Source organism: Sphaerodactylus townsendi, linkage group LG08 (genome assembly GCF_021028975.2).
Source record: "Sphaerodactylus townsendi isolate TG3544 linkage group LG08, MPM_Stown_v2.3, whole genome shotgun sequence".
Lineage (NCBI taxonomy): Eukaryota > Metazoa > Chordata > Lepidosauria > Squamata > Sphaerodactylidae > Sphaerodactylus > Sphaerodactylus townsendi.
In genome coordinates this window covers 82,200,210-82,223,236 of record NC_059432.1, presented here as the reverse complement: position 1 = coordinate 82,223,236, position 23,027 = coordinate 82,200,210, and the positions used below count along the sequence as shown (strand labels likewise).

At 40.0% G+C, this 23,027-nt stretch overlaps 1 protein-coding gene across 5 annotated transcripts in view; it reads left to right on the top strand.

Annotated features, from left to right (window-relative positions):
- TRIP12 (thyroid hormone receptor interactor 12) overlaps positions 1–21,787 on the top strand; it is a 108,355-nt gene extending 86,568 nt beyond the window's left edge. For 3 of the 5 annotated variants that reach the window (XM_048506496.1, XM_048506498.1, XM_048506495.1), the window contains 16 exons: positions 91–263; positions 1,386–1,459; positions 1,544–1,743; positions 2,520–2,647; positions 2,841–2,992; positions 8,609–8,751; positions 9,221–9,377; positions 10,516–10,614; positions 12,472–12,586; positions 13,182–13,336; positions 14,100–14,264; positions 14,816–14,980; positions 16,735–16,848; positions 17,929–18,023; positions 18,185–18,288; positions 19,657–21,787. In XM_048506496.1, the coding sequence (XP_048362453.1) occupies positions 91–263; positions 1,386–1,459; positions 1,544–1,743; positions 2,520–2,647; positions 2,841–2,992; positions 8,609–8,751; positions 9,221–9,377; positions 10,516–10,614; positions 12,472–12,586; positions 13,182–13,336; positions 14,100–14,264; positions 14,816–14,980; positions 16,735–16,848; positions 17,929–18,023; positions 18,185–18,288; positions 19,657–19,853 (2,236 nt within the window). In that variant the 3' untranslated portion in view covers positions 19,854–21,787. The remainder of the gene's footprint in view (positions 1–90; positions 264–1,385; positions 1,460–1,543; positions 1,744–2,519; positions 2,648–2,840; positions 2,993–8,608; positions 8,752–9,220; positions 9,378–10,515; positions 10,615–12,471; positions 12,587–13,181; positions 13,337–14,099; positions 14,265–14,815; positions 14,981–16,734; positions 16,849–17,928; positions 18,024–18,184; positions 18,289–19,656) is intronic. The other 2 variants (XM_048506499.1, XM_048506497.1) reach the window with 1 other exon arrangement.
- Positions 21,788–23,027: the final 1,240 nt, after the last annotated feature.

Sequence of the window (23,027 nt, the reverse complement as noted above, 5' to 3'; positions counted from 1 at the left end):
TTAGGTGCTATTTTTATTACTCTATGTGTTGATTATGCAAAAATGAAAATAGAATAACTGTAGCAACGTTTTTTCATAAATTATCTTGAGTTTTTCTCTTAACAGAGGATCCCAAGCTTTAAAATTTTTCAACACTCATCAGTTAAAATGCCAGCTGCAAAGACATCCAGACTGTGCTAATGTGAAACAGTGGAAAGGTGGACCAGTGAAGATAGATCCCCTTGCATTGGTACAAGCCATTGAGAGATACCTTGTAGTGAGAGGTACCTTTTTTGTTTAATTATACTCTGCAAATGAGTGATGGCAGCATTGTGTATGGACTCGCGCTAATTGTGGCTCGAAGCTGTGCAGTGGTACTTCAAGAAATCAGTTTGATTGAAAAGAGCCTTTGTAGACTATCTGCAATTGGCCTGACTTTTCATTTTAATGAAAATTGTATTGAATGCTAGTTCCTTCAGGATTAGCTGGTTTTGAAGCTTCCTCTGGGGAACAGACATTGATTGGAGGGGACTGCTGAAAAGAGACTTTTGGGCTACCTTGCCCAGTTCATATCTCTGGCTTACTTATTACCTCTCTGCTTGGATGGTTGCTGTGCCTGCTGATGTGTAAATTGGGTTGAATGCATAGTATTGAAAGTCTTCAAAAATTCTTCTCTGAAGTTTTTTTTTTAAATAACATCGTACAACTTGGTACTTTCTGGTTTTTCCAGTTTAAAAATACTGCTTTATATTTGGACATAATACTGTAGACATGTGGGCAATTCAACTTTGAGAAACCCTGAATGCTGTCAGGTTGGCCTGGTGTCTAGGTGATATCGTACCTCATTCTATACTAGCCCTGTTGCTGGTGGAAGACTCTTAAGAGCTGTTACCCTGTTTTCTAAATGTCAATTGAATGTTTAAAACATACCTACTGAGACAGTGTATGATATGCACTGAAAATGATAGTAAGTGTTGATCTGGGTGACCAGGACATGAATGATCAGTCTCAGGATGATAATAAATGGAAGCACAGAGAGAGCAGAATACATGGCTACTGGCATCTTAAATCTCTGTAGTAGCTCTGGCTATAGAATGCCATTAAAACAAAGTATTTAGAACGTTGGATCTCTGTTTGACCCATGAAGACTGGCTTTAAAAGTAGACCTGTCCAGAAAAGTAGACATGCCCCTGTTTCAATAGGAGGCAAGAGCACCACATACCAAGCCACAGCTCTGGAATGTGCCAGGAGGTTAATCTGTTCATTAAAATTGTTCTTAGATGCCTGTTTTTTCATGCCTGGGAAAGAGAATAGTCTGGGGTGGTTCTTGTGGCATCTCTGAATATTTTAGAAGCATTGTTTAATTTTGAAGAGCCAGTTAACAGTATTTGATCTGTTCTGTTAAGGTTATGGACGAGTGAGGGAAGATGATGAAGATAGTGATGATGATGGATCAGATGAAGAAATAGATGAATCTCTGGTAAGGTCCTTGCAATGTATTGGTTTCCATACTGGAACAATCTAGATGGCATTTTAACATTTGCCCTTTTCCTACTTTGCTTAGGCTGCTCAGTTCTTGAATTCAGGGAATGTGAGGCACAGGCTGCAGTTTTACATCGGAGAACATCTCCTGCCATATAACATGACAGTGTATCAAGCAGTTAGACAGTTCAGTTTGCAAGCAGAAGAGGAAAGGGAGTCCACGGATGATGAAAGCAACCCATTAGGAAGAGCTGGCATTTGGACAAAGACACATACCATTTGGTAAGACAAAGGAAGTGGGGTCCCCTTGGTTTTAAAGGGCATTTTTAAATTTGTCACTTATTCCATCTTTCCTCCATGGAGCTCAGGACAGTGTATATGGTGCTCCCCGCTGTGGACAGAATAACATTTGTTGTACTCAATACTGTAATACATTTGACATTCTAAATAATACTTATGCTTTTGAAGAATAATTCAGTGAACTTCTTTCACATGTGGGTGCTTTCTGTGTTTTCCTAACAAAGTAGGTTCCAGGGCACAAGACAGTACTTAATTTTCAAAAATGGAAAACAGGCATAAGTTTGTCTGCTCCAACTTCAAGAAACTGGTTTCTTTAATTATTGTGGGGTGGAGGGGCTGTGGCTAAGAACTCCAAGGATGTGCTGAAATGTCTGGAGTTGGGGTGTTGTGGGGTTTCTGGGCTGTATGGCCGTGTTCCAGTAGGGAGTAATATGAATTTTTGTAATATGAATTTTTGTGTTGAATGTGGGTGTATATAAATAATGTGCAGATGCTTTGGGGGACCAGTTTGTCCAGGAAGGACCAGTTTTTGAAAATCCACTGCTGATCCCAGTCAGAATCTGACCACATCAAAGCATTCAGTTTTCCCCAGTTGTGGGAAAATGTGATTTTAAGCGCTCTTGAGTTCGCTTGTTTAAATTTAATTTGTAAAGGTGTTCATATTGATGTGAGTAGGAGCTACTGCTTCTTCACTGGGTTCTATTGCTGAACTGATTAGTTGCAGCAGGACATTTCTGACATACTTCACGTGTTTTTAGGTACAAGCCAGTCCGAGAAGATGAAGACAGTAATAAAGACTGTGTTGGTGGCAAAAGAGGAAGAGCACAAACTGCTCCTACAAAAACATCCCCTAGAAATGCAAAAAAGCATGATGAACTGTGGCATGGTAAGCATGTATTGGTCATCTGAATACATAGCAAGGAAGTTTATGCCTTTGAAATAAATTACTTGAATTGTCATATAATTACATCCCATCTCTGAATGTTCAAAAATCAAGATTGTAATTGCACATTGCATACGACTGACAAAAATATTTCAAACTATTTCTCCACCATTTAATAGATTTTGTCTTGTTCTAGATGGAGTGTGTCCTTCTGTCTCAAATCCTTTGGAAGTTTACCTTATATCTTCACCTCCTGAAAATATAACTTTTGAAGATCCTTCGTTAGATGTTATTCTTCTTTTGAGAGTTTTACATGCTATCAGTCGCTATTGGTATTACCTGTATGATGTGAGTATACATATTTCTTGAAACATTTGTTGTGATAATCAATTTAATTTTACTACTTAAGAACTTCTGATGTGGGGATGAAGTGCTGATGGTGTACTCTGACAGTGTTTTATTGCCCAGAAGACCCACTCACGTTCAGTGGTGGAATTTGTATGTGATGACAGATTATATTATTGATAGTACTGTTTGTTGATTATATTATTGATGGTACATGACAAATTCATATTTGTCATGAATTCCAGGAAAATGTACTTATAAAGAGAACAAAAATGGCCCTGAATGTTTTATTCTTTGGTTATCTCTTCAATATGCAGAAATTAACAATCTGAAACAGTGATAAGTGCACAGCTGAGCATGAAAGCAACAACTCTCCTGTGTCAGTCCCTCAGTAACTAGTATCCTATACATTGAGTTTTCATTTAGCTATCAGAGCCCAATAGGTGTTGATAGTCTTTATCATGGAAGATACTTTGAAAGATTAATACTAAATACTGTACCAGAATACTGAGTTAGTTTTAGTGAAGCTTCCTCACTAAAAACTATTCTTAACACTTGTTTTGGCAACCTGTACTTGTAATTTCAGGATAATGTTTGTTTTCTACTATTTACATAATTCACGGTACTGTATTTCTCAGGGTGGCCAATTTCTGCATGCTATCCAACATGCAGGTACAAAGTAGGTTGCTGAGAATCTGATCTCATGTAGTCTTGATGTCAGTGGTGGAACTCAGTCCTACCTACCTCTCTATATGTGTGGACACGAGACTGAGTGCTGTATATGAAGATATTTTATACTGTGTCCAACTAGCAGTCTGTCTGGCTCAGTAATGAAGTGGTGAAAGCACCCAAAGGTCTTAGGCAGGACTATTCCCAATGGTTCCTTCCCAGGACTAACCATGATTCTGTTTCATCCATATTAACTTAAAAAATGGCTGTTCACATAACTGTGCTTTGCAAATCTGTTTCAGTTTTTAGCTTTTCATGTGGCCATAATACTTTAATCTGTGATTCCATAGTACATTGTGATTCTATAACCATATATCACGGTTAATCCCAGGAAAGGAGTGAGGGAAGATTGCTGTTGAAGGAACGGAACTTCATCTTTGTGGTCTTGTGTGCAGTTCCACATGGGACTGCACACGCACAGACCTGCCACAGAGAAGAGTAGCAAGGTTTTCTTTAGGCATGCTCCTAGCAACAGAGTGCTCCCTCCCCCTTGGAGCCATAGGTAGGAAGATTTCCTGCCAAAATGGTCATAAGGGGAGGGAGCAGTCCCTTCTTTTTATTGTTGCTTTCAGAGGACATGCTTTTTGATGTTCCTCTGTGTTTGGCTTGTGCTGTGTCCATTTTGTAAGCCAACATGGATTGAAGAGCTCTGCTCCCTTTCAGAAGTTCTCCAAGTGCAGAGAAAAGATGACGAAAAAGATGGTCATTTGAACTGTCTTCTTTGCCTGGGAGAGGGTCCCAGCTCACCCGTAAGGCATGTTCCCAGCTCGCCCCTAAGGCCCATCAGGGGCATGCATTAAGGCTCAAGGCTATCCTCTATGAGAGGTCTTTGGCTCCCGACCTGGTGGCTCACTCAGGGGGTAAGTCTTTCAAAGCCATTTTGGTCTCCTCAACACTGGTGCCTTTATCTACCCAGCTGGATGAGACTTTTCCCCTTTCTCCACTGGCTAAACTGAAGGAACACTCTAAACCAGTGGAGAGGGCTCAATCCCCTCAAGGGACTTTCAAGAGGTCTCATTGGATGGGTTCCCAGTCCCCTTCAAGGAAGACCCCATCTCTTCCTGCAGTTGTAACCCAGGATCCCTCAGGGACCATTGTCGCCATTCGCCCAAGTCCTCTTCCTTGTCTTGGTTGAGAAAATCTGCTGATGGTTGGGATCGATGCCGGGATCACTCCCTGAGCTCCGCAAGTGACCAAAGAACCTCGGTACTGAGATGTTGATGTCAGTCTCCCACTGACCCCCTGAGGGCGGGGCTTTGTGTTGATGCTCCTGCTCATCTATTAACTGGCTTGAGTCTGACTCTTACACTCATCCGAGTCACTCCAGGAGTTGTGAATCCTCATATCAAAGTCACTCTCATCACTTGTTATTGCCACAGCTTAGGCCAGGGGTAGGGAACCTGCGGCTCTCCAGATGTTCAGGAACTACAATTCCCATCAGCCCCTACCAGCATGGCCAATTGGCCATGCTGACAGAGGCTGATGGGAATTGTAGTTCCTGAACATCTGGAGAGCCGCAGGTTCCCTACCCCTGGCCTAGGCCATCTATTGCAGTCCTTGTGGGACCAGTGCAGAAATCTCCATCAGTGACAAAGGATGGCGAACCCCTCCAGCCCTTTTGGACAGTCACTCTTATGTTGCTCCGAGTTCAAGTATTCTTGGCCTCATGCCACTCAACATCAGGAAAATTTGTGGCTTCATGATTCTGTTCACTCACCTCATCATTCAGGGCATCAGGCCTATAGTTGCAGAAGTCCTTCTTGATGTCCTTCATTCTGGCAGAGGCAAATGTGGGACATAGAGGTCCATTACAAAATATTCTCCTTGTTTAATTTAGTTGTTAAAAACACCAATTCAAATTCTATTCCCTATTAAATTAAACAATAAAATCACTGCTTGTATAAGTATCGTTTCCCCAGCATTGAATAAACATTATCACTTCTGGTGGTCAGCAAATTCAAAAGGAAACCCAACTGAGAATCACTGCCGTAGATTGTTGATTCAGGGAATATCCATTTCTTTACTGTTAACTAATAGTGTTAATTATTTTTGATATAGGGGTAGATTTGTATTGGGTGCTGAATTTTTTTTAAATTTTGTATTTTGTAGACTCCAAGTCTTGAACACCCAAAAATGAGTACAGCAAAAAAAGCTAAAACAGATAGTGGAAGATCATTCCAAGAGGCCTGGACAGAGTTATTTGGAGTGATTGAACGCAATGGGAAAGCATTATGTATTGTGTGTAATGAAAGTGTTGTGTCGCACATCAAGTGTCAGACTGCACTTTGACACCTAGTTTTGGGGAAGCAGTGTAGGTTAAGCGCTGTTAAACCCCACTGATTTTCATGGGAAGAAAGAAAGTGCGATCCTTTACCTTGGAGTAAGCTTGGTTGCTGGCAATGGGGCTTGCTTCTGAGTAAACCCTCCTAGGGTCTTGATTCACCTGTTCGAAGCATTGCACGGTTGCTTCACCATGCTTACTCCCGAGTAACACACGCCTTGGAGCCAACTGTTTCTTCTAAACTAAAACCTCAATATTCAGGTTAAATTGCTATGTTGGCACTTTGCGATAAATAAGTGGGTTTCGGGTTGCAATTTGGGCAGTGGCGTACCTAGGCAAACTGGAGCCCTGGGCAAAACCTGAGTTTGATGCCCCCCCCCCCCCCACCACCACGGGCGGCCACCCTCTCCCACCGTGACCAAACAATGATTTTTTCCACCAGGTCGTTTCAAAGTCACCATCCCATTATAGAACATGCCCCAACTCACAAAACTGAACACTGGGCCATGCCACGCAGCAGAAATATTTTTTTGAAAACATTTTCAAAATGCTTTCAAAATGTTTTATTACTGCTATGAAAACATTTTATGGTGTTGTATCCAGTCCCTCCAGTTGGGGGAAACAGCATCACTTTCAATGTTATTTAAACTGGGGACCCCAGATTCTCCCTTTAAGGTGGATTTAAAAGGAGAATCTGGGTTCCCTATTTTAAACAAATGATGCTGGAATCCCCCCCCCAAACAGCATTATTTTCAGTGGTGTTTAAACTAGGGAGCCCAGATTCTCCTTTTAAATCCACCTTAAAGGGAGAATCTGTGGTCCGCAGTTTAAACAATATTGAAAGTGATGCTGTTTTGGGATGGATTATCCCCCACCCTGAAACAACATCACTTTCAATGTCCAAATCCAAAACCTTTATTAGGCATAAATACTTTCAATGTTTAAACTGGGGACATCAGATTCTCCCTTTAAATCCATGCCGAAGGGGGTGGATTTAATAAATAATAATAATAATAATAATAATAATAATAATAATAATAATAATAATAATAATAATAATAATAATAATATAAAAACAACTTTTATTAGGCATTGAGAGAATAAAAGAAAGAAAGAAAACAAGCATTGGCAGGAAGGGGGTGGATTTAAAAGGACAATCTGGGGAAATTTAGGGGGGGGGGCTGCTGTCAGGGTTGCAATTATTAAGATAGCAGAACCAACATAGTAAGTGTTGGTCTGGGTGAGACCCTACTGATGATACTACCCAGGTTTGGTGAAGTTTGGTTCAGGGGGTCCAAAGTTATGGACCCTCAAAGGTGTAGCCCCCATCTCCTATTAGCTCCCATTGGAAACATTGGGGGATGGAGGCACTCCCTTTATGGACTCCCTAAACCAAACCTCATCAAACCTGGACAATATCATCAGGAGAGTCTCCCGAAAAATCCCTGAAATTTTGGTGCTGCTATCCTAAAAACTGCGCCCTCACCTCAGGCCCTCACCTGAACATACAAAAAATCCCACAAACGAACCTGCAGTTTTTGCGCCCTCCACAAGGGGGCGCCCTGGGCAACTGCCCACTTTGCCCAATGGGAAGAAAACCTCTGAATTTGGGCACTCGGTCTTGAAAAGGTTCGCCATCGCTGGTCTAGACTCTGTCCAAGTGAATAATCAAGACCATCCATATGGCATACGCAGTGGCCAACGTGGACTGTCCTTTCACTTTATGGGCTCATTCCACTAGAGCACAATCCTGTCTGTTGCATTCTCTGCCCAGGTGGACATTACTGAGACCTCCGGGGCAGCAATGTGGTCCAGTCCATCAAAGTTCATCTGGCACTACGCCATTGACATAAACTCCAGAGGTGATGCAACTGTTGGGAGAGCAGTGTTAACAGAGACTTGGCAATAAACAAGTTCAATTTGTGCACGTTCATAGGTTTTTATCTTGTATTACGTAGGGTTTCAGTCAAAAAATCTCACTGGGTTTTCGTCTGTTATGGGCTGTATTTCAGGGAGACTTTCATTCACAATCTCACCCCATCTCCTAGGTGGTAAGCTTGAAATTCTCCCATGTAGGACTGCACATAAGACCACGAAGATGAAAAACAACATTGCACTTTTCTGTAACTGTTGTTAATCAAGGGGTCTTCTGTGCAGGCACATATTCCTCCCTCCTTCCCCACTGTGGACTGTTCCTTCATCACACTCCTCTTACCTGTAAGGGGTTACTTACCTCTCAAGGGAACTTGTCCGCAGTCGTGGAGAAAAGAGGGACCTGCTGCCTCCACTCCAAGCTTGTAACCTTTTTGGCGGGAAACCTTCCCACTTTGAGGGGGAAAGGGAGGGAGCACTCTGTTGCTAAGGGAACGTCTGAAGAAAGGCTTGCCACTCTTCTCTGCACAGTCCCATGGGTGCTTGCACAGAAAACCACTCAGTGAGCAACAATTACTAGTAAGATGTTTTTTCCAAAGGCTGACACCAATTTACAAGAAGCCTGAAAGCATTAGGAATGCTCAGTGCATCTTTCTATTCTAAAGTAAGTGATAAAGAGTCTCTGGTAATGGTTAAGTGTTTGTAAATGAAAACAACCTGCTTTTTTATGCCTATAGAATGCAAGCTGTAAAGAGGTTATTCCAACTTCAGAATTTATCAACAGTAAACTCACAGCAAAAGCTAACAGGCAGCTTCAAGATCCTTTGGTGATAATGACAGGAAACATACCAACGTGGCTAACGGAGCTTGGAAAATCATGGTATGTTGTCTGCTTTCTTAAAATTTGACTGTAATCTACTGTAGCACTGTGGGGGATCTTCTTACATCAGGCATTAGTTCCATAAGAAAGTAAAGAAAGGCACAAAATGTTGGAGTTTCCAAAATTTGTATCTGCATGATATAGAACTCAGGTTAAGTGTCTTTAAGAACAAACGTGTCAAAGATGTTTTGGATTGCCTACATACCTTTGGTAAGAGTAAGGAAAGATATCATAAGCTTGGTATCTCTGCTGCAGAACAATTTGTTCAAATTTAAGATGATTTGACAATAGGTCAACTTCTTGAGTCTTTGCTTTTCTAAGGATTGTCCTTGGAGACAATTTCAAGGGTTATAAACATTGTTGAGAAATAATGCTTCTAGTTTTATAATTTAAGCTACTTTTAGTCCCTTTAGCTTTGCCAAATATCTAATTAACAAACTAATATATATATGTGGATCTTTTTTTACAGTCCCTTTTTCTTTCCGTTTGATACACGGCAAATGCTGTTTTATGTAACTGCTTTTGATCGAGATCGAGCCATGCAGAGACTGCTAGATACCAATCCAGAAATCAACCAGTCTGATTCTCAGGATAGCAGAGTGGCACCACGATTGGACAGGAAAAAGGTATATACATGGAACAAATATCATTATCTGACTTCATTCCCTGAGATCTGGAGTAACTTTGTCTATGTATTGGCTCTAAGTTTGTCTTCACTTGTAGCAGAAGCATTAATGCTTAGCATTGTACTTTCAGTATTTGAAGTATTCTTCACAAACAACAGCCCTGTAACGTAGACCAGTATTAACCTCTGCTTCCTATATATTGTTTATGAATGAATCAACTTCCCTGCAGCAAGGGTCTTCCTAGATCACAGCTCATTCTCTTAGCAACTGTACTTCACCATCTTCTGTGCTTACTTGGAATTATTGAGTTGCTGATGTAGTAAGAATCCAGTTCCTGTGTGTGTGTGTGTGTGAGAGAGAGAGAGAGAGAGAGAAGGACCGAGAGACCTCCAGTCAAATGTCATCACCCAAACCTCTTAAATACTGAACTAGATGCACAGCTGTTGTCTGTTAGTGAAGAGGGGGGGGGGGCAATTTCTGTCTGCCCCAACCCTGTCCCTTGAGCAAAACTTGGGTGGAATCAGTGCTATTCAGAAAGGAGGATTGTGTAGGAAAGTCCTGTTCTCTCAACTTCACTCTCCTGGCTGGGTCTGGATCCAGAGCCACTAGGCTTAAATAAATGCTGCTGTTGTAGTGTTCAGATGATAATTCATTATTAATTTTCACATTTCACATTAATTTTCACCTAGTACCATATTGTTGCTTGATCTATATTGTAAAATAAAAGAGTAATACATCAGTGGCTCTTGATTTCAAATACAATCGGAAAACTGAAGAATGGTTGTGGTGCAGTGGTAGATTGAGAGCAACCACCTCCTAAAATAATTGCATCTGACATCTGTAGCTGGAGTTCCAGAAGATGAGCCATTTGCTTTTCTGATGCAACTTGTAACTCCATTATAGTGCTGAAGCTATCTAGTCTGCGTGTGATGCAGTAAAGTTAGTCTGCCTTGCTTGAGATGAATATTTGAATTACTAATTTGCTATATTATGTCAAATGCCCTCTTAATGTAAGTTAGATGTATTTGATAATGTATTTGATAATGGCTTGTGCAACCACGTATGAGACTCACTTTCAATACTACAATTGGATTGTGAAATTTAGAAGAATAATTTAGTGCTCTTCTTCATCACTTAGCGTACTGTGAACAGGGAGGAGCTGTTGAAACAAGCAGAATCGGTGATGCAAGATCTGGGTAGTTCAAGAGCCATGCTGGAGATCCAGTATGAGAACGAAGTAAGTATTTGCAATGCCTGACTGTCGGCTCATTCAGATGCCATAAGCAGGACACTGTCATATGAATGAACCTGGAACCCCTCAACTTTTACATTTCCTCCTTCATTCCATTGCCACTTTCTAAGACTGAAGATTTCCTCATTTTGGTGGTTTATTCACAAAAATACCAAAAGAAATCCTACTCAATATAAACATACATTCTAAGCTGGCCTGTGCCTGTCCACCACTCACTGCCAGCCCCATCTCCCTAGGTTTGCGCATGTGTTGTTGCGGGGTCAGGAGACTGGTGGCTCCTTGTCCAGATACAAACTTCACAAGAACATATGAAGAACTCTGCTGGATCGGACCAATCCATGTAGTCCTTGCTGTCTAATATAGCGGCCAGTCAGTTAGGAAGGCTAATGACAGAACATCAAGGCTGAGGCCTTCCCCTGATGTTGCTTGGCATTCAGAGACTTCCTGCCTCGGAATGTGGAGATTGCCTTTAGTCACCAAGTTTAATAGCCACTGATAGGGCTGACTCCCATGAATCTGTCTAATCGCCTATTAAAACAATCTAAGCCTGTGGCCATCGCTACATCATCTGGCATTCTACATTTTAATCACTTACAGAGTAAACGTTCCCTTTTGTCTGTCCTGAATCTGCTGTTCACCATCTTCATGGAATGCCCTGGAGTTTGAGAATTTGGGGAGAAGGAGGAAGTTCTCTGTCCTCTTTCTCTACCTCATAAATTTTATTATTTTATAAATCTCTGTTATGTCCTCCCTGCTTGCTGCTTTCTTTTCTAAACAGAAGCCTCAGGCTCTTCAGCCTTTTTTCCTAGGAAAGGTGCTTCAGCCCTTTGATAATCCTGGTTACCTTCTTCTGTACTTTTTCCAATTTTGTAATGGTCTTTTTGGAATACAGTGTCCAGAACTGCAAACAGTATTACAAATGAGGCCGCATCATAGATCTATACAGGGCACTATAATATGGGCTGTCTAACTTTTAATCCCTTTCCTAATATTCTCCGGAATAGAGTTTGCCACTGTGGTGGCACATTGCATTGATGTTGTTGAACTGTCTACTGCGACTTCAAAGTCTCTTTCCCTCTAATTCCCAGCAAGTTCAGACTTCATTAGTATATGTTTGAAGTTGGGATTTTTTGTTCCAAGATGCCTTAGTTTTCACTGACCTTCACTGAATCTCATTTGCCTCCTTGATTGTGAAGATCCTTCCAGAGCTTTTCACAGTTGGCCATATCTTTCACCATCCTGAATAATGGGTTACCTGACTACTATATGCTAGCCTCCTCCCCCTCCCCTTCCACCCCACTTCCAGATCTTTTATGAATAGCCCTGGCCCCAATACTGATCCTTGTGTGACCCCTCTGCATACTTCCCCCTTTGCAAAACAGGAAGCTGCAGCCACTCAGAGAGCTGGTCTATCTGCTATTAAGAAGCATTGGTTTCCCATTATTGAAAGTAATGATAGACCTGACCACCAGAAAGCTGGTCAAGCAAGATGCAGAAGACCTGTTGGATTTGGGGGGGGGGGGGGGGGCGCTCGCAATTTCAGTGCTTGCCCTGGACGCCATTTTCTGTAGATATGCCCCTGACCAGGCCCCTTTAACTTTATGCTCATTTTTTCACAAAAGGTTGGCGAGACAGAACTTAATTTTATAAAAGCCATGCTGATTTTTCCCTGGGCAGACCTTGTTCCTCTGTGTCTAAAATTCTGTCTTTGGTTACAGTTTTCTGCTAGTACTTTCCTACTATTATTTTATATAATCATAACTTTCTATTACAGAGAACATTTTGAAATGCTTTTTGTAAGGATCTTATCTATATTTAAACAAAACCACTTTCTCTTAAAAGGTTGGCACAGGTTTAGGACCTACACTGGAGTTTTATGCACTTGTATCTCAGGAACTACAGAGAGCAGATCTGGGCTTGTGGAGAGGCGAAGAAGTTACTCTTGCCAATCCTAAAGGTAACTAAAACCATCTTTTCAAACTAATGGATTTAAAGGATTATAGAAGTGTAAAGACTATTGAGGAATTGAAAGGTGGCATTTGTGTTTGTGCTTGACCCTCCAATTTAGGGAAGATTCGCAAATTGCAACTGTAGCATGAACTGAAATGTAAATGAAACATAAAGCTGTATTGGGCTTTTGAGAAGGCAAAGTTGCCTCATACCAAATTCAGTCATTGGTCAACCTACCGCAGTACAATATACTCTGGCAGTGTTTTTGTCAAGGCCTCTAGGAGAGAAGGATCTTTCTCAACATTTGCCATTTGAAATCTAATTCGAGATGCTCTTAATTGAACCCTGGACCTCATGCATGTAATGCTTGTAGTCTGCCCCTGAGTTCATTTTCTAGGAGAATGACTTGTATAGCCTCTAATTTAAGAAAGCGCCCAGTGTTTCTAAATGTACCTATGCGTTTGCTTCAGAACAGTGTGTTCATAAATGGCTGGAGTCTTTTAAGTAAAAGCTGTCATTGGCTTTCATGTCATTTATTTCTGTACACAGTTGATGGTTAAATGTTTTCTTTGGGATAGCAGCTTGTGTTTGTTTCAAAACAGGAAGCCAAGAAGGGACCAAATATATTCATAATCTTCAAGGCCTGTTTGCACTTCCCTTTGGTAGAACGGCTAAACCTGCTCATATTGCTAAGGTTAAAATGAAGTTCCGTTTCCTGGGGAAACTCATGGCAAAAGCGATCATGGATTTCAGACTGGTAAGAATGGAGAGTTGGCTTCAGGTTAATGTCCACAAACTCAAATTGTAGTTTAGGAAAGATGGTTTGAATTCAGGTTTTGAAAAGCATTCTGTTTAAGAATGGGGTGGCTTCTGAATTTAGACACCTAAAACATATTAAAATGACTTTAGAAGGTTAGCACGCAGCAATAATATGGCATACATTATGTAGCAACATAATATTGCTGCAAGGTAAATTCCCCAGGACTTACAAGCATGTTATCATGGCATATGTTACTAGCAAGTTGCACCCTGCAAACCATGGGTGCAGGGAAGTAGATATTCTCAGGTTTCCCCCAGGAGCCTCTGGAGCGCCAGGAGCCTCTGGAGGCTCCACTAGTGAAAGAGTATCAAGCTACTTTGTGTTCAGTTCTCTTGCCTCACTGTAGCGCATGCATCCCTGCCTTGTGTCTCTTTATCTATGAGGATCTGATGACTCCAAGCAATATCTTTTAAGGGATCACTGAGAGAAGGGGAATATGGGAAAGATTCTCTTCCATGATGACCTTGCACTAGCAGTTTATTGGAGCTATCCCAGGATAATTTGAAGTTTAATCCCTGAAAATTATATCTATTGCATTGTACGAGTACAGTGACATCTTGCAATAGCAGGCAGAAGACATTTTAGCTCTTTCCCGTTGTTGTTTGGATGTGGTAATGGCTTATTATCTGCGAAAATGAATAGAACCTCAACTGTTTAGTTTGTGTGATAAAAGGGAGAAAAATCATGTTTTTACTTACAGGTGGACCTTCCCCTTGGCCTCCCTTTTTACAAATGGATGCTTCGACAGGAAACATCTCTGACATCTCATGATTTGTTCAACATTGATCCTGTAGTAGCCAGATCTGTGTACCATCTTGAAGAAATTGTGAGACAGAAGAGAAGACTTGAACAGGATAAATCACAGGTAGAAATGATTATAAGACAACTAATGCTAGTTTCATAATTTTCTGTTTTGATCCAGCAGTTACCACTGAAAAAAAATCTGATATACAGATTCTGTGTCTAATATTATAGAACCTGTGTCTGTGTAGGACCTATAGCAAAAGTGTGTGTGTTACAATTAGTTGTAATTATGTAAATGAGAAAAATAGCCTCAGTTGCATTTTCACATGAGGCTTAAGTGGGTTTTTGCTTCTTGACATAACTTTTTGGTAAAATCAAAATCTGCTTTGGTTGACATGTTGAATATTGATTTTTAAATGCATGTTCTAATCATGTGCAGTAGGTGTTTCTTCTGTAATCTGTCCTGTTTAATACTAGCAACCTTTATGCTGGTCAGATTTTTGGTTATATGACTAACTGGTCTAAATAAAATGTGGTAGCCATTTTTCATTTTCTTGGATTTGTGGCCTCTCATTTTGAGTTCTGGGGGCAAGTAACATGACAAGCAAAATCGCATATAGAAAACTGAGCTTCAAGATTTAAAACTGGTGCTTGCTCTCACATATTTTTCAGACCAAAGAAAATCTCCAGTATGCGTTGGAAACCCTAACAATGAATGGATGCTCAGTTGAAGACTTGGGGTTGGATTTCACATTACCAGGGTTCCCCAACATAGAGCTGAAAAAAGGAGGGAAAGATATACCTGTCACAATTCATAATTTAGAAGAATATCTCAGAGTGAGTAAAGAAGTTTATTTTGGATTGGGTTTGTTGGAATCAGAAACCTGTTTACTACTTTCTTCTATTACTAATGATAACAGTATAGAATATTAGCTGTCTTTACTGTGCCTTGGAGGAATTAACTCACCTTCAGTCACAAAATTCCCACTGTGTTGATAGGTCAGTGCTGCACCAAAGACACAGCTTAATGAAGTGAAATATGCTTACATACTGCACTCAAATTTGCGTAATGGAATGTGAAGGGTGTTTGATTTTGTACTGAATATTCCGCCACATGACTTTAAGCTGTAATACAAATATAATGTACCTTAAGAAAGCTTTCTCATTCAAAAAAATGGTATGCATTTACAAGGTATCAGACTTTCTCCCTTACAGAAGGCAGTCCATAGTCTACTCTAATCAGATCAAATAGCACATAATTGTTCCCAGGAAGAGCTTTAAAATTGCCCATAGATTTAACACCTACTGACACCAGATACCTATTTTAAAAGTTCAGTCTTGCCCTGTTTCCTAAATCCTAGCTTGGGAGACTGTGGTGGGCCTATTACAGAGAAAATCCATGCCAAGATTGCATGCCTTGCATGAAGGCATGTTCAGTTTAAAGTGTTGGGCTGAGTGCAGGCGATGAATGCAGGTATTTTTTTCCTAACTAGCACTGTGTATACATCTCCACTTCAAGTGTCTTAGCATAATTTGATTTTGAGAACATTTGTTTGGAGAGAAGTAGTAATTGAATCCACTCTATTAGCAGCTTTTAATCTGACACATCCATTAATACATTAGCCAGCTACTTTGGTTAGAGTTGTGGTGGAACTGAAATTCCATTATGGCATACATTGTGTTATACTCAGGTATTGTGTGAAATTTTGTTAGAGTCCAGTAAATACATGTCCAGAAGGATGTTGTTTATAGAAGCAGCACGTATCAGTCTTATGATAACAATAGGTTGTTTTTTTTAATGGCATAAACAGTCCAGCATGCTTGGAAGTTGTATCCTTCCGGGAAACAGAGGTGCAACTTGCTTCAGATTATTACATTAATCTGTAGCCTGTTCAAAATATTTGCATTTCTGTATTAAGAGTAATCATATCCAGCCATTCGTTTTTCTGTGTTGAGAGTAATCATATCCAGCAATTGTATTTACAAGATCTAACATTATATCCTTTGAAATACTCTTATAAGGTTTAAGCCAGGTTGAGGAATGCATCTTTGCATCTTTTGCTGTGTACTCTGGAGAAGTACATTATTTTGGGGATATTTTTGTTTACCTTGCAGCCCATGCTATGAACTTGTTCATCCATGAGAACCCTTTAATATAATTTACTCTGGAGTTTACTTACATCTGGTTTAACCTTGGAATGCCTTGTCTATTTATGTAGGGAAATGTGGCATTTTTCTAATAACATTTGGTTTTAAACAAATATAACTAGCTAAATATAGAAATCTTGCCCTATTAATCTTTTTGCAGAACTCCTTAAACCTGTTTTAACAAAATTAGGGATTAGCCCAGCTTGAACGCATTGCCGGTTGTTCCTACTTAGCATCTTATTTTTGGTAATTTTATAAATGAAAAACAAACTTGATAATAGAATTGATTTACAATGGAATTTTCATCCGCAGATCCATTTACATTTTCTACTTTACATTATGACTGTACTTTAAATGGAAACAAAAGATAATCTTAATATTACCAAGGAACACTATTGTGGTAACTTGACATTTTTGTTTGTGTGTTTCTGTCCCCCTCATAGCTAGTCATATTCTGGGCACTAAATGAAGGTGTTTCCAGGCAATTTGACTCCTTCAGAGATGGATTTGAATCTGTCTTTCCCCTCAGTCACCTTCTGTACTTCTATCCCGAGGAGGTTTGTAGCTTTTATATCAGATTTAACTTTATATACTTGTCTGCAATTGTCTGCAATTTCATATTGTAAGGGAGAAACTGTAGTTGTGGAGGTTGTTTAGGGGTCACTAATAGAAAATTTTGAGCACTCCAACATTGTTTCTGGAGATTAGATTGCCATAAATCATCTGTGACTTGATGGCACTTTACATGCACATGTAAGTCTGACACGATGCTTCAATAGCTAATGGGTTGGTTCTGAAAATTTGTATCCAATCCACCATTCTCAATACAAAAAAACATGTTCTTAGATTTCATGTCCTGAAATGTAATTAACAGCCCATTCAGATTTGGGGGGGGGGGGTGGATGTGAATCATCCCATGGAGTAGGTGCGGGCTGACACTGGAGGATTTGCCATCCTTGGGGCACTTACCCAGGCATAGGAGCAAATACTCCAGCAGGTAGCTGCCACAGCTCTCTAGGACACCTGGATGCGATGCTGGGTACCACATCAGTGCTCCCACTTTGCCGCTGGCCCCATTGTTTCAGTGAGGGCATGCTAGAGGCATTCCCGGGGGTAGAGCCAACATTAATTGACCTCCACCCAGGATTTGCAGGCAGGCACACTGTGGCCTGGGGCTCAGACTTATGCCATCCTTTTGGCTAGTGTAAGTCCATTGAGATCTGTGGATGGCTTTCTGGTAGTGAGGAGGTTTTTCTGTATTTTCTCCCTCCCCGCACCACAGGGAAGCCATCCCCAGCTGCCTCAGGCTATGGATTGTGCTGTAAAAGAGTGAGAGGCAAAGTAAATATCGCAAGTTAGGAGTTAAAGTATCCAGTGGTTTGAGACAAGGTTGTGGAATAGTCTGGCCTGTGGTTAGGGGCTGGCTACACTTTTTATTTTTATTTTTATTTGTTTATTTGATTTAATATACCGCCTATCCCCAAAGGGCTCAGGGCGGTGTACAATATAAAAACAGCATATATAAAATCATCACAGTACTTTGGTTTTCTGTGCAAGGAATTATATTAAGCATGTGAGCATTCTGCAACAGCAATTTGTTCTTTTCTCCATTCCTACCATTCCATTCCATTTTCTAGCTGGATCAGTTGCTGTGTGGCAGCAAAACAGATACTTGGGATGCAAAGACATTAATGGAATGTTGCAGGCCGGATCATGGTTATACACATGACAGGTAATATGAATTTGTTACTACCTGAAGGTGACTGATAGTTTTTATAAACTATCCAACAGCTTTTAATGTCACTGCCATTTAAAATAGCATTGCAGTGACTTGTCTGTTAACGGATGCTGTCTGAAATGCCTCTAATCTTAACTGTTCCTCTTTTATTCTAGTCGTGCTGTGAAGTTCCTGTTTGAAATTCTCAGTAGTTTTGATAGTGAGCAGCAAAGATTATTTCTCCAGTTTGTGACTGGTAGCCCTAGACTGCCAGTAGGAGGTGGGTGCCTTTATTCCATTCATGAAAAACAAGTGAGCATAATGGCCAACTTCCACATACGTGTGCAGAGTTAAATTATAGCTATTTTTACTGTATTGAATTCTCACACAGCTTTAGTTTCAAGTAAACATTTTGGCCTCCTATAGATTAAAATGCATAAGATCCCTTGAATTGCAAATTAATACCATTGCTTTGGGGTTTAAAATAAACTATTATAATTAGCTCATTTACAGCTTGATCCTGTTTGGGCTGTAGTTGGAAATAAGGTCAACTAAATGCAGTAAAGCTTACTGCCAGTAATTGACATGTATCTAACCATGCTGTTTCAAAGGCTTAAAGGCGTTTAATCCTTCAGAAAAGGGGGACGGGGTTTTCTGCCATTTCCCCTTGCCCATTGCAGACCCCCACTTTTTCCTCTGTGCTGTTCCTTAGGAACAAGCTTCTGGAGCCCCCTCTTCCCCCACAAACTGCAGCAGAAGGGAGAAATCTCAACCCATGAGATTGGGAGATAATGGACTACATAGCAGCATACACTGAACTGAAGCCTTAGGCTAGTTCATAAGGAACTACAGTGAAACAGGTCTCCTCTACCTTTACAGATATGACAAGAATTAGTCTTAAGACTGAGATTTTCTGCTTTTATGAGGGGATGAGTCTGTTGGCAAATATGCCTGTGGCAAACAATTACATCATGGGCCAGTGATGGAGCTGGACATGCAGTCGCTGTAGTGGTACTCTGTGGTTGACTGTGGCACTTCCTTTGTTAAGAGCTTGGAGCTCTTGGCTACCAGAAAGAAGAGTGGCAGCTGCATGTTCTCATTCGTTTTCTTATTGGTGGATCTGTAGTGACTCTTTGAGGTTAGGACGAGGAAGCAGTCGTGTGTGCTGCTTCCTTGGCTGTTCTGCTTGATAGAGGTGTCCATTGGAGGCCAGGTTCCAGATACACGTTCCTGGTGTTAGGATCCCTTTAAGTAAAAGAGTATGCCATGTGTGCTGATGAAACAAAACTTTTGTGGAAGCTCCAGCTGCATCTTTCCCAATCATTGAAGCCTATAACACTTTAATGCTGAGGAGAGAGAAAACAGATGTAAATGGAAAACTTGGCAGGAGTGAGCAGGGAAAGGCGAGTTAAATTTATACATGGCTGAAGAAATTCACATAAGATGCAAAGGCAACATTTTCCATTTTTCAAAAAAATTATATTTATATCCTGCCCTTCGCAGCAAAAACCGGGCGGCTTACATGAGCTGAGGAAACAGCATGAACAGTGCAAGATTCTCTCCCCTTCCCATGACTGATACATTAACGCTTTTAGATCGTTCATGTTAAATCTACTTAATATAGTGAACATTGTTTTTTCTTCCATAGGCTTTCGAAGTTTGAATCCTCCGCTTACAATCGTACGCAAGACATTTGAGTCTACAGAAAATCCAGATGACTTCTTACCCTCAGTAATGACCTGTGTAAACTATCTCAAGTTGCCAGACTATTCAAGTATTGAGATAATGCGCGAAAAACTCTTGATAGCTGCAAGAGAAGGGCAGCAGTCATTCCATCTTTCCTGATCACAATGAAAAATGCAATGTCTGCCTGTTACAGCAAAAAGAGAATCATGATTCTTTTCTAAATGTATCATCTGAGTCGAGGAAATGTTACGCCTTGTTGTAGAAAACGGCTTGCAGATTATAAACAGAGACACTAGGTTGATATTCATTAAAGGCCCCATGGACTTAAAAGTGATCAGGCCCTAAAGTTGTTGTGACAAGATTTCTTTAGCAAGTTCTTGTGTTTAAATTATCATTTATTGATGAGTGAAGTTTAACTTGCTTTGCTGTGTGAAATTTAAAAAGGGATGTTTTTTCAGGCTGGAACAATAAATGTTGCTGTGCAGTTTAATACTGGGCTGTGTGTATCCATCTAGCCAAGTCTGCAGTTTTTTCCTCCCAAAGACAACTTTGTACATAAGTACAGAAATTGAAATACATGTATTGACACATCTAGTTAAGTAGACTAGTTCTGTGTACTATCACTCCCCCCCACTCCAATTTTCCTCCCTCATGTATTGTCTGATGTGCAATCCACAAGGCTGTTTGTGTACTCCACTCACAACAATTGTTACATTTTGGACATGGGCATTTACTGTTCCATGTTTTCTCAAATTTAGAAATAATTTAATTTTATTGAATATATTGTCAATAATTCCGCCTTTGTAAGTAGGTAGAACCTTTCTTATAGCATAGTTTTAACGTAGTAGTAGGCTATATTGGCTACATTCTTTACCAAGAGATACACTAGAACTGTTCACATAGTGATTTAGGCAACAGCCTCTTACCATGGGCTAGGAGGAATTGATTATTTTGTGTAGTTGAAAAACTCAACAACTGATCGGTCTGGCCAATATTTATTGTGTGGCCAGAACATTTTGAATTGATGTAAAGTTTTTTATAAAATCAAATTAGTAGCATCCTTCCCTGTTCAACCCTTATCCTTGATTTTAAGCTCATGTTTTTTCTGTACTGTTTTTCCCTTTCTTCTGAACTTCCCCCTCCCAGCACTGGTATGGATTGAAACAGTTCAGCATTTCTTTTGACACAGATAAAGCACCTGTAAGCAATGCTCTGTCCAATTGTTTTATGTGCTGATTTCTCAAATCTGCAATAATTTACTTCATCAGGTTAATGTTTTTACCTGAATATAAATAAAGTTTGCTTCTCCTTTTTGTTCATAGTTCTGTACTGTATGCATAAGTTCAACTGTGTAAATTATTCTGATGCAAGTAAATCATCGTAAATCTCCTTGGCTAACCGGCCACCTTGTCATGGATGATTTACCATTAAAACTAAAGTCTGCAAGATCCAGTATTCTCTTATTTTCATATGAATGCAAAAACAAAACAAGACTATTCTAAAACATTCCCGAGATGTATATGCTGTGTAGCTCATCTCTTAATGGAAAGCTGACAGATTACTTTATTCAACTTTGAGAAATCAAAATGGACACTTGAGTGCTGTTGACATTTGGTTGGATGATCAGGGTAGAAGTTCTCTTAAGCATCAGCAAGTTTCCTTTTCAGACGAAGAACCTGTAACTAAGCAATGTACTTCAGTACATGTAATTGACATTCTTTTTAAGTTAACGTTCACAGAATTTAATGGGACTGGCCATACTGTGCACCACTGAACTGTGATGAAAAGCCGAATGTGAAATCATTGTGCAAAAGACTCTTGAGCAGTCTGTCAGATTAGAACTGCATGGAAGTGCTTCACAGTGGACATAATATTGGTCATGCAGAACATGGCTAATATTTCATAGAAACCTAAAGGCAGTGTTAAAAGTATGGACTGGTATTTAAAATTGTTCTGATAACGCTATCAAACTGCACAAAGACGCGTGTTTATAGTGTGTTGATAGCCACTTGTTCTTTTTTTAAGGTTCTATATTTTAAAAAAGACTGACTTATGTAAAAATATTTTGTATTAAAATATCATCTGTATTGATATTTTTTTTACCCATGTTGTCTCCCTACAGAATCTGGCTTTCATTGACTTGTAGTGCTTTAAATTTAAATAGCTTACTTGCCTTTTGGTGCCTGGAGGGCCATGATGAGTCACTGGTTCAAGAGTTCTGCTTCACTTAACAACATGCTATAAAATAGAACAATTAGTGGACTTTAAAGGGCTACTTCATATACTGGATGCGATCCAATCGTTCCTTAGGCTCCTACAACAAGCTTGTGTTAGTCCAGCAAAATGGATGGGGGTGGGAGGGCTGCTTCAAACTGCTACTGTGTGGCATATCAACAATTGCTTTTGAAACTGTCTTCTGTTTTGAAAGCAGTTTGTCACATGGCACAGGGGTTGCCACTTTGAACCAAGCAAGTCTAACTTCTCTTTGAGCTCAAGATTTTTTTAGATCCTTGCCATACAAGCACTGAACTGTACACCTAAGATCTTACATAAAGAAAATACAAGCATCCCTCAAATAAACTTGTAAAGAAGCCAGTGGCATTCTTGAGTGTATGGTAATAGTGGCAAATGTTGAGTAACGTTTTGAAAAGACCTAGAGTCCTGAATGGCAGACATTTTTTTTCTAAGAAGGATGGAGCATCCATCTCTGGAACGGTTTGATATGGTGCTAAGTGGATGACTTTACATGCTGTTTGTATATGCTACCACTTTTCTGTGAACTATTACAATTGTGTTTTGAGGAATAAAGAGACGCTCACATCATAAACCAACGAGTAAGGGCACCAAAATTCACTACCAGTGAAATTCAACAAAGATGTATGTCTGTGCTTGTCATTTTAATAGCCATTTTAAGAATACATTGCATTGAAACTCAAGTTATTCAGCAACTCCTCTCAATTTTATGACTTTTTCAGGCATCAATAGTTTGTTTTTTTTTAAAACCCAATCTGTGCCAAGTTTCCACTGTATACCTCACACTACAAACATGTCCTTCCTGGAATTCTTTTTACTTCTAATACTGTTTTGTATTTGCTTTTTTACTTGCTAGAGGGAAATAAATTCTATAATGTTTTGCTTGTTGCCAACAGGATTCTGGAGTAGATACAGCCTTAGACTGAACAAACAGGGCTGCTCTTGTGTTCTTACAGTTCAACAACTCTCTAGAATCAACATATTTCCAGTGTTTGGTGTTTTTTATCATCTGTCCAAAAACATTGTAGCAAAACAACAATTGCTCTTTGGATTTGCCCTACCACCAGTTCTTTTTCCTGC